This window comes from Nuphar pumila, chromosome 3 (assembly GCF_984573655.1).
Source record: "Nuphar pumila chromosome 3, dmNupPumi1.hap1.1, whole genome shotgun sequence".
Lineage (NCBI taxonomy): Eukaryota > Viridiplantae > Streptophyta > Magnoliopsida > Nymphaeales > Nymphaeaceae > Nuphar > Nuphar pumila.
Window position 1 is genome coordinate 134,418,372 of NC_143251.1, and position 13,777 is coordinate 134,432,148.

General features: G+C 36.9%; 1 protein-coding gene across 1 annotated transcript; it reads right to left on the minus strand.

The window, feature by feature from the left end:
* Positions 1 to 6,160: 6,160 nt before the first annotated feature.
* LOC149843938 (uncharacterized) lies at positions 6,161 to 13,553 on the minus strand. Its single transcript, XM_090001995.1, has 2 exons — positions 12,680 to 13,553; positions 6,161 to 6,771 (listed from the first exon to the last, which is right to left on the minus strand). Exons 1-2 carry the CDS (start codon positions 13,415 to 13,417, stop codon positions 6,562 to 6,564), a joined length of 948 nt encoding a protein of 315 aa, XP_089858121.1. The 5' UTR covers positions 13,418 to 13,553; the 3' UTR covers positions 6,161 to 6,561.
* Positions 13,554 to 13,777: the final 224 nt, after the last annotated feature.

Below are 13,777 nucleotides of genomic sequence, written 5' to 3' on the forward strand. Positions count from 1 at the left end.
GGATAACACAAGATGATTCAATAAAAAACCAAATATCACAAGCACATAAAGTACAAAATACACAAAAACCCACTAAGGGTTAAATGCCAAAAAGCAAAAGAAAAATATTATTGAAGGAAAAAAGTGAGAGAATCGTTGAAATCATATGAGTATGCAAAAATACCTACGGTATTACCAAAGACTTAAGGAAAACATGATGACATAAGATGTACATTATACAAGTTTCTAAAATTTTCATAAAATTCATATAATATACCTAAAAATTATATTTTAACATATGCCTAGAACTATCAATTTTGATAAAAATCAAATGCATACAACAAAGAAATTAGCCATATGAAAAGCACAATATTTAAGATTTTTAAAGAAAAATAATCTATTCTTATAAAATCTAATTTTTTATGATGATATGCAAAATTAAAACAAATATTTTATGAAAATATGCTTATGTAAGAGATTTAACAATTACTTTAAAAAACCTAATTATTTTTAACATATTTAGCAAGTGGCTACTACATTTTAAATACATTTTTAAATGCATACCGTAAACATTTAAAACAAAAGTATCTATATATAGATATATATAGATATATAATGATCAAGAAAATAAATATTTTCTCATGCATAATACATGAGATAAATAATACACGAGACACCTTTTAAAAAGTATGCGATACATACCGGGTAAATTCATTCTTTGAATCCAAACTTTGAGTGACACGCTTTTTGAGGCGACCACTGTGATGATGCAATACATGAGCTATTCTTTTAGAGACCTCGCTCTGATACCATGTAAGAAAATAGGCGGAAGTGTAACCCAAAAATGCTTAAGCATTCACAAAGTCCAATAATGGACAAGTACTATGGCATTCAAACAAGAAGTCTACAAAGAGACAATATGAAAGCCTAAAAAGACTACACAAGCATGAAAAATAATGGAATATTTATTAGAATGAGCCTTGAAAGACATTCAAATACAAGGAAGAATGACCCCTATTTATACAACAAAAGGGCAAAAGAGAGAGACATTGGGGGCTCCCCATAGAGGCGTTGGGAGCCCCCAACGACTCTATGTGGGACCCCAAATACTTTTTTTTAAAAAAAGGGAATTAAAAAGAAAAAATTATAAAAAAATAAAAAAGATAAACTAACCTAATTAATAAATATTGTTTCTATAAAACAACTATGTAAAAAGACAAAAATATCCCTATTAGGTATTACAAAAGAATTATATATATATTGACATCGCCACACAGAAGTTAGCGGAGGAGATGGGTTGGGTTGGAGACGGCTCAGAGGAGGGGGAGGCATCAAGGTCGGGGGGGGGGGGGGGGTGAAATGTTTTTGCCCTAATCCCCCATCCAGCCCCCATTTCATCATGTTTCTTTTTAGAGTTTAGATTTGAACTATTATGACCCTAGGTGCGTTGACCACACCCAGTGTCGGTTTGACCACACCGAGTGTGCCGCACCCGAGTCGCATCACGTCGACAAAGGTGCGGCACCCTACTGGCCGAATCCCTCTGACATAGTTTCCTTCTAATGAAGTATTCCTTGTGTGCTTCCTCTCACCCTCTCTTTGTCTATCTTAATCTTTTTGCTTTGATAAATTTTTGGTGCTATTGCAAATGAGTTTTGAAGTACCATTGATTACCTGATATATCGATCCTATTCCAGTTTCGTCTGCCTGTTAGGGCGGCTATCTGCCGGCTGGAACTGTTTATCGGTTTCTTTTTCTTGGAATTTGTGGTATAGAGGTATCTTCTAAACCAAGTCTTTATTCCATGTATTATGGTGTTTTATTAATATCTTCGATCTTTTTGTTTAAAGTTGTGGCTTAAAAGTTGGCCACAGTTTAAATGTTATCTGTTGCTTATAGTTATATATGCCTTTTTTTTAATGTTAATTTCTTAGTTTCTTGTATTTAGAATTCTGTAAATATTACTGAAGTAATTGGATGGATGCATATCTTTTCTGGCCAAGACTCTCTCTCTCTCTAGCATGGTACCAGAGCCTCAATAATCACCTAACACGAGTGTACTATTGACCAATAGGACATTAAAGGTTTTTTAGTTTTTTCCACATTTCAACCAGATCTCTTAGCATAGATGGTAGACTTACAAGGGTGTCTTGTCCTCCATCTCTTCTTTCTCCTTCAAAGCAAAGATTGTAGACTGGGTACTAGACGACCAATTTTTTCCTTTCTTTGCTATGGATCTTTCACTTCATCCTTTTTTGCTTTTTCCTCGTTTAGTTTTGTTCTAATCTTTCTGTCTTCTTCTCTTTCCCTCATAACACTGATTCATGTCAAAAGAAATTGGTGATTTTAAGAAAATTCAGCATATTATGGATAGTTATACAAAGATCCAGACTCATTGGCTTGACTGATTCAGCTTCGTTAGGAACATGTTTATGCAAGTCATTGATCTATTGGCTTTATTAGAGGACAAGATGGATTGATGATTTTAAAATATTTGTTTCAATTATTATGCAGATGTAAGGCCGCATAATCATAATGGGTTATAATCTTGCAACCTCAATTTCTGTTACTCTTTTCTTTTTCCTCTGTCACTCTTCCTAATTGTTTTTCTTGCTCAGAGGATCATATGAATGCTTCAATTAGTCAGGTCAAATTGTGGTGAAGTCCAAGCCATATTTCTATTTGCATCATTAGTTGCAATGAACGTGCTCTGAAACATGCAAGCTACTATATTATTCTGACATATCTTTGTGCTTTCTTTGCAGGTCATTCCAAACTTGGATTTCTGGCTTAGTTTACCACAACGAGCACAGGTTTGTCCCTGTTGTTTTCTTCCATTTACTTTTACTGAGAGTAGTCCATGGCATATTTATCAATATTATGAAGAAAAATGGTTATTTTAGTCCGAGATTTTGGTTGCCTGATCTGCTATTTGATTTTTTGCTCATTTTAATTTCATTATATAGCTTGATCTAAATTCTTTTTTGGTTCATATCTCTTTATATTGATTTGAACAAAAAAAGCCCGTCTGACTGTACTGTTGATGATAATGTATATAAGGGGTCCTTGAAAAATAGACTGTTGTGGGGGTTGTTTCTTTCTTCTGTTCTTGTGTTGTCCATGCTTTCTGATGGAACATCATTCTCTCTTGAGAGAGTTGAACCAACCCTCTCAAGTCTAATGCACCTAGTTCAGACCCATGCCTGATTCATATACATCCGACTTAAAATTTAACTCAGAGCCAAGTAGGTCTAATACAGACACAGTATGATCAAATTGGTAAAAAATAAGCTCATAATACAACCTGGATCAAATGTAAACCCATTACTTACATGACCGATTTGGATCTCATCCAATAAAACTCTCTGGCTCAACCTAGTTCCACTTGAGTGCAAACTGAACCAGCATATATCCTGCTAGTTCCATTCTGCTTGGTCCCAGGCTTCCCCCAGATTTAGTGTGCAATATCAACTTGTTTCACTTTGGTCCATTTTAACCCACTTTGTTAAAACTTAGATATAACCCACATGGAACTGTATCAGTGCAGACCAATTTTTACTCTAATTCAAATCTAACATGTCACTTTGTGGTCACTTTGAATCTCAGCCAGAATAATAATTGGTATCCTTTTTTCACTTAACTCGGTGAGATGGAAAAACTTGCCCTTGCCAAACCATTATCTATGACGTTAGTTTTAGGCATGGAAAGAAGACCCAAGATGGAAGAGAGGCACATGTTTATGAAAGTTTTGGCATTCAACAGCACATATTCTCATTAGTCATTTCTGAACTGGATTCCTGTTCAACGAATCCAATTTTGGTCAGACTCTTGGGTAGGAGGTGTATCCCTTGCAAAATTTACCCATTCCTATCTGTAATGGCACCCTAAAAGACTGGACCTTAGAAGTTCATGACTCCTCCTTGGATTCTTGGTTGGCTGACTTACGGAGAGAGTCTTAGTCCACTAAGAATTTTACCATGGATGAGCCTCTATTATGTCAATGATTGAATATTTCACGAGGAATGGGGAGGATTAGGTGGTGTGGAAAAGGGAAGACCCTTGGAGTTTTTAGGTATCTTGTTGCTATTTGGAGTTGGACAATTAATGTATGTAATTATTAGTTTGGTTAGAAGACATTGACCTTTGAAAATCTTAAAGAGAAATATAGCAGGGAATCGTTCGTCTGTTTGTGTGAGTTGGAATTGGTTGAAACTCCAATGTCTTCACAAATTGAGGGGGCTACAAGTTCTGACTTCAAAAATTATGGCCTGAAAACATTGTGGGAGAATGAGCCATCTTCTCCAAATATATAGTGAATAGAGAGGGGAGGAAGAGATGGTTGTGAGTTTAGCATGGGCTGGTCAAAGACTGGTAGCCTTCGTGGTTGGAAAATGTACCAGCATTTGAAGGATAGCTCAATGGCTGCCCTCTTCCACACCAAGGAGAAATTGTGGACTGCATGGAGATACTTGCCTTAACCCCAATCTTAACGTATACCTTTTCTTTTCAATTGCTTTGGGTGACTTGTCACCATGTGCCAACTCTTCTTCTAGTTCTTCTGCATTTTCATTAATAAATTGTCTTCCTTGGTAATAAAAAAATAATTGAAGATTATCATATTTTTAAATAAAAATATGCTATTCTATGACATAATTTTTTTTTATCAGTATAGCCTAAATACCATATAATTATGGATGGTATTTCACCTGAGATGATCTATCTGCAGCTTTATGTATGATATTTGAATCATTTGTTCTGATTGTCTGCAAACAGTAATATTATGTAGATAACATGCATTCTTATATTGATTGCGAGGAAAAAACCTGTACAGTCATTATCATATGATTCATATCATGCAACTATGTGATCACACTGTTGCAAGTTTCAGATATTGTCTTCAGCCAGTTTGAAGAGAATGTTTTACCATGTTACCTTTTCCAACTCTGATGTTCTAGTCTACCTACTGTCCTATCTTCCATATTACTATATATGGATTTGGGTATTTTGTCCTCCCTTTACCTTTATTTTTAGATGAATAGACATTATTGAAGTCATGTTTCTATCTCTATCCTGATGAACTTGTTCTTTCTATAGAAGCCCTGCAATCTATCAGGGTGATATTGTCTATGCATTTCTAAACACAATGGACCTTGAAAAATTGAGACGCACATTCACTGTCGCAAACTTTGTCACTGTGATCAATAACTTTTGTCTATTTCTATTTTCACAATGTCTCTATCTAACCACCATTGTCTTCTGTATGTTTTTTTGCAGATCCTCTTTTCTTTAATAAGAAAACAAACAGGACGACGTCAGTCCTGCCGAGGTTCCTATCGTCAAATCTACTGAGGAAACAGGAGAAATTTTTGCCACGTTCAATACAGCTATTGATCTAGGCTTGAGTCCAACTGATTTTTTTGATAAAATACAAACAGCAGCAACTCTGGTATCTCTACTGAATATTGTGCCTGTAATTCTGTGTTCGTTTCAATGTCAATAAAGCAAACAGTTGAATACGTTTTTTTTAATGTTTTTAGAGGACTGGGAGGATGTGACTGATAACACCAGCTAATAATTGACATTTCGTATATGGGATGAATGGTGCTAAAATGCTTGTTTTTAGCTTCTTTATTCCACCTGCTATATCTGTGAGTTCCTGTTGTGAGATCTGTTTCTTGCACTGATAAAAGAACATAAGTTGGAAAAACTAAATTTGTCTCTGAACTCGTTAACCTAACCTGTGTGTAGTCTAAAATCTACATGCGATCACCTCTAACTTTCAGATAATCTTCGAAGATTTTCACATGATGGACATAAGCCCTTTTATTCAACATAGGTTACAAAATGGGTATTTTTAAGTTCTTTTTTTGAAATCCAACTCTACAAATGTGATCTACATGCTTGGTTTTGCATGAATTGGCTCTTGGACTATCAGATTATGACACATAAGCAGGTTTTCTAGGGTTTCAAAAATTAATGATTTCAAAGCTCAAAAAATATGAATAAAGTTCCAGTGCTCACAGCAAATGGACCATGCCAAACGCGTCTACAGGGTGGATTTGCGAGAAAAAAAAAATACTCGAAACACACACACACACACACACACACACACACACATATATATATATATATATATATATAGAGAGAGAGAGAGAGAGAGAGAGAGAGATTGCATGGAAACTAGTCAGGAATAAATATGAACTAAACATAGACATTGGGAGCTACATTCCTAGGTAAAGCACAAGCAAATTTGCAAAAATTAAAGTTGTCATTCGGATGAAGAAGCCCAACGAGCACGGTAGGAGCACGTGCATCATCCAGGGCTTCCGAGTTCCCCGTATGATTTTCCGCCAAACCAGATCAAGTTGATCTCACATTCCAAGTGAAACCAGATGGCTCCTTATTTCCCTCACAACAAAAGGAATAGATGAATCAACCATCCTTATCATCCTACACGACATGACCCTTCCCTTATGATCTCCGCAATCAAGCTGTGGGGGATAACATTAGTGATGGCTTACCATAATGATGAAGATACAAAAAGTGATAACAAGTGAGATAAAAACACTAGAAGATACACTTTCAAGGCAATCTTGTATAGCTCTGATTGAATCCTCGAAAGAAGGTCTTGGTTGCTTCATAGGTAGACCAGCAGATGGCTGCAGCAGGTGCATGGAATAGCATTCTTGGTCTCCATCCTCTCGTCAGACCTGCATAACCCTCTTTCTGAACAATCATTTGGATCACATTTCCGATTGAGCTGCTGGTGAATCTATCACAGCCACCTACTCCCTGCAGTTAAAAACATGTTTTGATTATCCAAACGCTGATCAGCTTGAATAGCAAGTGGTTTTGGAAATGCCAAACATGCTGGAGTTTTAATAACGAGGATCATGGATATAAATAATGTATCATATCATACGATATGTTACAATGAAGGACTTTTAACGGCCCAGGTCCGACACCTTACACCCTTGAAACTAGTTTAAGAGGTGTATCAGTCATATATGATACACCCAGAGACAATATATTGTATGTAACCAATATTTTTTAATGGTGCCAATTTAGTTTTGTGACATTTTTAAGGGGTCCCACCGTTTCTGGACGAACCTTATAAATGTTTAGGAGTCATTTGTGACCCCTTTACACATTGCTGTGCATTTGAGAGGGTTTGGGTGAGGGTGTTGAGGGTTTTGAGAGTAGAAGATTTGCAGGTTTTTGGTGTTTTATATGTAAGAGGTTGATTTTGTGAGATAAGGAACTTCGTTTTAGAACATTGAAGCAAAGGTACATCTTCATGACTTCCAACTTTTTTCTTGAGAAATTGAGGTAAAAAATCCCTGTTTTTCCTTATGTTTTCAGTTTTTGGAGTGAGATGGCCTCGAATGATTCGGTGTGACAATGGTTTTTGTCTTTTTTATCTAAAGTAACCCATGGTGAGAAGATTAAGCCTTAGGGACATGAATGACTTTGTGTTGAAATATTGTAATTTCATTGATAGTGTAAGGTTTCTAGAGCATCATTTTTGTCGGCACATGATTCCTACTGAACTCCATGGACACAAGAATTTCAAAAGCCATATCAGAGAATACAAAGTTCGTACATCCATGTTTCTATTTTATCTTGCAAACCGTAATCGTGCTGAGGTAACTTCTCGTTTACACGTAGGTAGGAAAAAGGCTCAGGTTGCACTGCCATTGCCATAAGTGCAGCCTAGACAACCACTGCCATGAGTCATCCTGGATTCTGATGATGAAATGAACGATGAAGGCTGCACTGCCATTGCCAGAAGCACAACCTGAACAACCACTCTCAGAAATCATCCCAGATAATGAAAATGAAGTGGACAAGGAAGGTGCATCATCAGTTCCACTACAAGAAGCAATTCTGAATTCCTTGACGGAATTATTGGAGATCGGCGTTTAAATCATAGTCACATGTATTAGTGATATTTTCAAAATATCACGATATTATTGCTGTATTTTCAGCAAACGATATTATAGGTAAAATATCACGATATTATCAATTATTGTTATTGTTTTTATTTATTTTTTATAGCTTAAATGTGTTTTTGTTCTTTATTGTGCATTTTATTATATATATTTTATTATTTAAACATGATATTTTCTTACTTATTTTTGCTATTTTTATATATTTTTTTAAGCATCGAGATTTTCCTGAGATTTTTTCAAGATTTATCGCCAAACCTATAATATTGCGAGAAATAGCCTCACCAAGATATAACTGATACTGATATTTGTGAATATGGTTTAAAGCAATGTTGTAAGTATCATACAATACCATACAATACATATTGTTACTATGAGAAATAACAATACACACTTATATCGCGATATGAGTGTATATAGTATTTGTATCGTATGTATCGATACAGCCTTGTACCATACTAGATTGTACGATACAAGGTATATCATACGCTGCACCTTCGATGCACTTTAAAAGGGGTCGAATCATGATTTTTTATTTTAGGATTTTTAAAGACCTCTTGAGGGCTGACTCCCTCATTTGTGTAGAGGCCATTAGAGGGTATCCATACACCCTAGGAGTTGTGAGAGTGATTTGGGGGCTGATCCGTGTGCAAGGGAGAGGGCTTTTGTGGTTTGCTCAAGTAAGAGTGCGTTTTCATCATTTTTTCACTCAAAAAAGTGGGTTAAGGTAAAAAAAACCCTATTATTTGCTTTTTATTGAGTTTTTTTGGGAAAAGAAAGCATCAAATATTCCTGCATGGCAATGGGACACAAGTAATGAGTGAAAACCGATTGAAAATCGAGTGTAACTATTGTCATAATATTTTTTTAGGTGGTATCTTTCGGTTGAAGCATCATTTAGCCGAGATACAAATGCTGCCCCATGCATGTCAAAGAACTTGTCGGATGCCGTGAAATGATAATGTCAATAATTATTCCCGAACCTGAGAGAAAAAAATAAGAAAAAGAGATGAGTGAAACATAAATGGGGTAATGCCCAACCCTATAAGGATGAAGATGAGCTCCCTACTTCTGATCTTACAACTCCTAGCATAACATCAGAAGTATGAAGTTCTGTAGCGGAGGAAAAAGGTGTAGCTTGTGCTAGTAGTAATAGTATCGTGGGCACAAAAAGAAGAAGGAGTCTTCGAGAGGAGGTAGAGCTAGAGGTTGTATTAAGAGTTTTTTTTCTTCTATGACTACCGCAGGAGCGCATCCTGGTATTCATATTGCTATGACTACTCAACATTTAAACGAGCAGGCGAATGTCGTGGTTGAGAGATGATTCTATGATATCTGCATTCCTTTAAATATGGCAAGTTGTTTTCATTTTCAAACCATGACAGATGCTATAACCAGTATCGGACCTGGATATAAAATGCCTTCATATAATGCTTTGAGAAGAAAAAATTTAGATACTAATGTAAATGAAGGCATATTGTGATAAGACAATACAGTCATAGAAAGAAAATGGGTGTAACATAATGGCAGATGGGTGGACAAACAAAAAGTCAAAGAACTTGATAATTTTTTAAAAAACTTGGTTATTTAATAACACTTAAGTATTCATAAACTTGGTTATTTTGTTTTTTTACATAATATGAAAGTATGAGTTTTCTGTCATGTTCTTAATTGCGAGATATTTAATATTTTGCAATGTTCTTGTGAAATAGTTTATGTTTGATGATGTCTTATGCAACTCATAGAGACATAAATGCTTTATATGTGATTTTATGGTTGTACTTTGTGCAATTCATCATTGCTTCATGTGTTGTGATGTTTTAAAATTTTTTGCTATTTTTTTTTATTTTCATTTTTTTGAAATTTTTTATTAAAAAATATATATATATTTTTATGATACGATATGACACCTATCTTATTTTGGGCTCGATAGATATGAGTACTAATACGATACTAACAAACTTGGTTTAAAGTTTGAAGTAGTTTAGTCTTAGGGTTGGTTTGGATGAAATGTTCTATATTTTATGTCATGAACTATGATCTTTTAGACAGACTAAATGTTAAGACCAAAGTTACTAGAAGCTTCTTAAATAGGCGGGAAGCCAGCTTCTCGAAAACTTGCTTTCAAAGCAACTAAATGTTAAGATCAGAGTTACTGGAAGGTTCTTAGATAGGTGGGAAGCCGGATTTTTGGAAACTCGCTTTGAAAGCACGATACTCGTTGCTTCCGAAACATGATGAAAATCTTGATTCTCCCACGCTTCTCCTATGCTTTCCACTCGCTTCATTTTCTCTTCTTATATATTCTCTTACTCTATTTTTCATGTTTTTTATGTGTTTCCTCCCATGCTTCTCACTCACTTCCATGTGTTTTATCTAAATTGGCAGTCATCATTTATAGATTTTGTTAAAAATTTAATTCTTCCACTAAAAAATCTTGAAATTTAAGAATAGTCAATTTTACTTTAGTTTTTATTTGTGTTTCATTTCAATTACCATTCAATTCTTATATTGTTTTTTTTATTCCTCGATTCCTGCTTCCACATTTTAAAATGCATTGCTTCTCGCTTCCACTTCCCATATCGTTTTCCCACTTCCGCTTCCTCGTCTGACAACCTTGATTAAGATTGTATTTTAGATTTTTTTTATAATTGTATTTGTTGACTCCACTCTATGTTTTACCACATTTTATTTAGCTTCATTCCTAATCACTATTGTGTGATTTTTTTATTTAATTAATTTTTAAGAATATGTTATACAGATTTACAATTTTTACAATACGTCATGAAGTTATGATACAACACTTGTTTTTTTTACAATTAAGATATGAGTTTAAGATATGGATTTTACAACCTCGATAAGGATCACTAACCGCAAATGTCCAAAAAATCACATAAAATGACAAGGATGGCAAATATTCAGATAAAAATGCAGAAAATTAGTTTTATGACCAATTTTATTCTACATCAATTTAGTGGAAGAAAAGATTAAGAGATGTAAGCAAAACTTATCAGTCCAATCTTTCAGCCTAAATAATTTAAAATAAGGTGCTTTTTCATGTCATATAAAAGATCAGTGTTAGCCATCTGTATAATGGAAACAACCTAGAGAAGAATTCTTTTGTTTTGTTTCCTGATCAATAATCTTATGGCAGTAACACTGTTGACTCAAAACCATGTTAAAATAGCACCCTTTTTGGAAAGCCAGATATATAGATGATACCAGCATTCATGCCACACAAAAGATGAGCATTAGACATCAGACAAATGAAAGCCACCTTGAAAAAGATATTGGAAATCATGTTTTATTTTGTGACCATAACAGGCCTACAATTTTCCTATCAGTAACAGTGGTATCATCAAACTTCAGGTTTTCACATAAAGCAGAAATTAAGTACCAAAATCTAGAGTTCTGGACAACCTAACAGAGTAGAAATATCTTGTGAACCTCAGGCACATAAAGCTTATAGTCCAACAGCATGACATGACATCTCTACAAATCAACTTATGCATCATGCCAATTGAAACTACAGGCCAGCACAGATAGCATGGGAAAATGTAACAGAATGAAAAGAAAGCTATAAGCCTATAAAATGAGATAATTGGGAAAGCATTAGTACAAAGGAAGTAGTGCCAGACCCATCCTAAGGGAGTTCAAAATAAAGCCTAGAACGACTGGCCATGTCATTATGAGGTATAAGAAGTTTGGTGCACAGTTTTTCTAAGCTAGATAATGTCTCCTCAACCATAATGTGTTCACATGTGATATGTAACGTGGATCTCTTACATTATCCTTCCACTGATCAGCCACATCCCAACAAAAACAGTTGTCTACCACCTAATGAGCATATGAAATATAGCTTTGAAAATTGCAAAAATGATAAGAGAATAGAACATTTTATATATGCAGTCTCCCTGCTAGAGAGACAAAACTTGCTTTACAAGTATACATAATCATGTTCTTCACAACCTCCAGAGACACCCATCAACATTCATGTCATGACATCCATACCTGTGTGGAACCATCATGCCAAATTAACCTCAACTCACATAGGAATCCTAATAATTTAATATCCATTATTAAGTTCAATTGTTTCTTATATCATCCATATGAAAAGAGCTCCAGCTGAGTTCCTCTAGGAGGAAGCCTAATAATTTAATATCCATTATTATGTTCAATTGTTTCTTATATTATCCATATGAAAAGAGCTCCAGCTGAATTCCTCTAGGAGGAAGCCTAATAATTTAATATCCATTATTAAGTTCAATTGTTTCTTATATCATCCATATGAAAAGAGCTTCAGAGGAATCCTAATAATTTAATATCCATAATTAAGTTCAATTGTTTCTTATATCATCCTTGTAAAAAGAGTTCCAGCTGAATTCCTCTAGGAGGAAGCCTAATAATTTAATATCCATTATTAAGTTCAAGTGTTTCTTATATCATCCATATGAAAAGAGCTCCAGCTGAATTCCTCTAGGAGAAATCTACTGAACAAAATCGATAAGACACAAAAAAGTACGATAACAAAAAAATATGATTAAAATCTGCAGTTTCTCCTCCAACAATCGAAGGTAAACGATCTAATTAACAAAGAAAACATATAATAATTGCATAGCGAATTCCACCCCGCAAATCAATAACATAAAATCTTCAAAAAAGCAAGCTTGTGCCAAGAAGCAAGGATTCTGGATAACCCCCAAAAAGAAAAATCACTACAAAGTTCAAATTTTGAGCTCCACCAACCATACCTGGCACTGCAACCGCGTCTTTACAACATCCAACGGAGTGGTAACGACACCGGCAAGTGCTCCCGCTGCAGCCCCCGCGGTCAGGTGAACCAAAAGCCGCTCCTCGCTCGCGCTCCCGGGGCTAACCTCCATGAGCACCTTCTTGGCAGCCTCATAGGTCGCAAAATGAACGGCGGTGAAGGGGGCGTTCATCACAACGGTGGTCCTATACGAAACATAGAAACCCTTCAGACCCTCCTCCCTCATCACCCGCCGCACGCAATCCGCCACCCCTCTGTAAGGGCTGCCCTCCAGCTGCAGCCTCTGCTTCACGACATCCATGGGGGTGAAGACGGCGTCGCTCGCGACGGTGGCGGCAACTCCGGCGATCGCATGGGCGACCGGGTGGTGCCCGGGCAAATTCCCGCCGAGGACCGACTTGCACCGCTCGTAGACGGAGAAGTAGACGGCGTGGGCCGGTCCGGCGCCGAGGACCACGGCGCCGACGCCGCGGTAGAGGCCGAGGGGGCCCTCGAGCTTGACGACGGAGCGAAGCGCCTGGCGGAGGGAGCCGCCGGAGGCCGACGACGGGACCTGCAAGCGAGTTTTCAGGGTGTCAACGGGGAACATAGTCATGTGCTCGGCGCAGCCGGCGATCGAGCCGGCGACCATGAATTGCCAGAACTTCAGGCCGCCGTGGGAGACGCGCTCGACGCCCTTGTCGCCGGAGAGGACTGCTGCTGCGGCGGCGGCGGCCATCGGAAGGTCGATGATCCGGCGGTTAGGGCTCCGAAGAAGTTGGGATGATGAAAAGGGTTGAGGTAAGGGACAGACTCCATGCAGCAAAGCTATATGAAGAAAGGGTTAAGCTATATGAAGAAAGGGTTGGGGTTTTGAGCTGACTTACTGCTAGGCCGACATGTTGAGGCCGCCTTTGCTTCTGTCCCTGGAATTCAGAGAGAGAGAGATGACGGATGCGCGACTCTACAAAACAGATAGTGTCCTCTGCCTTGCCCAAAGGTTACGTTTGTCAAGCTCAAGGCCCCACATTAAATCATGCCGGCGGATGGATATTGCCGTTGCTTTATCATCGTAAGCAGGGGTGTCAACGGGTCGTGT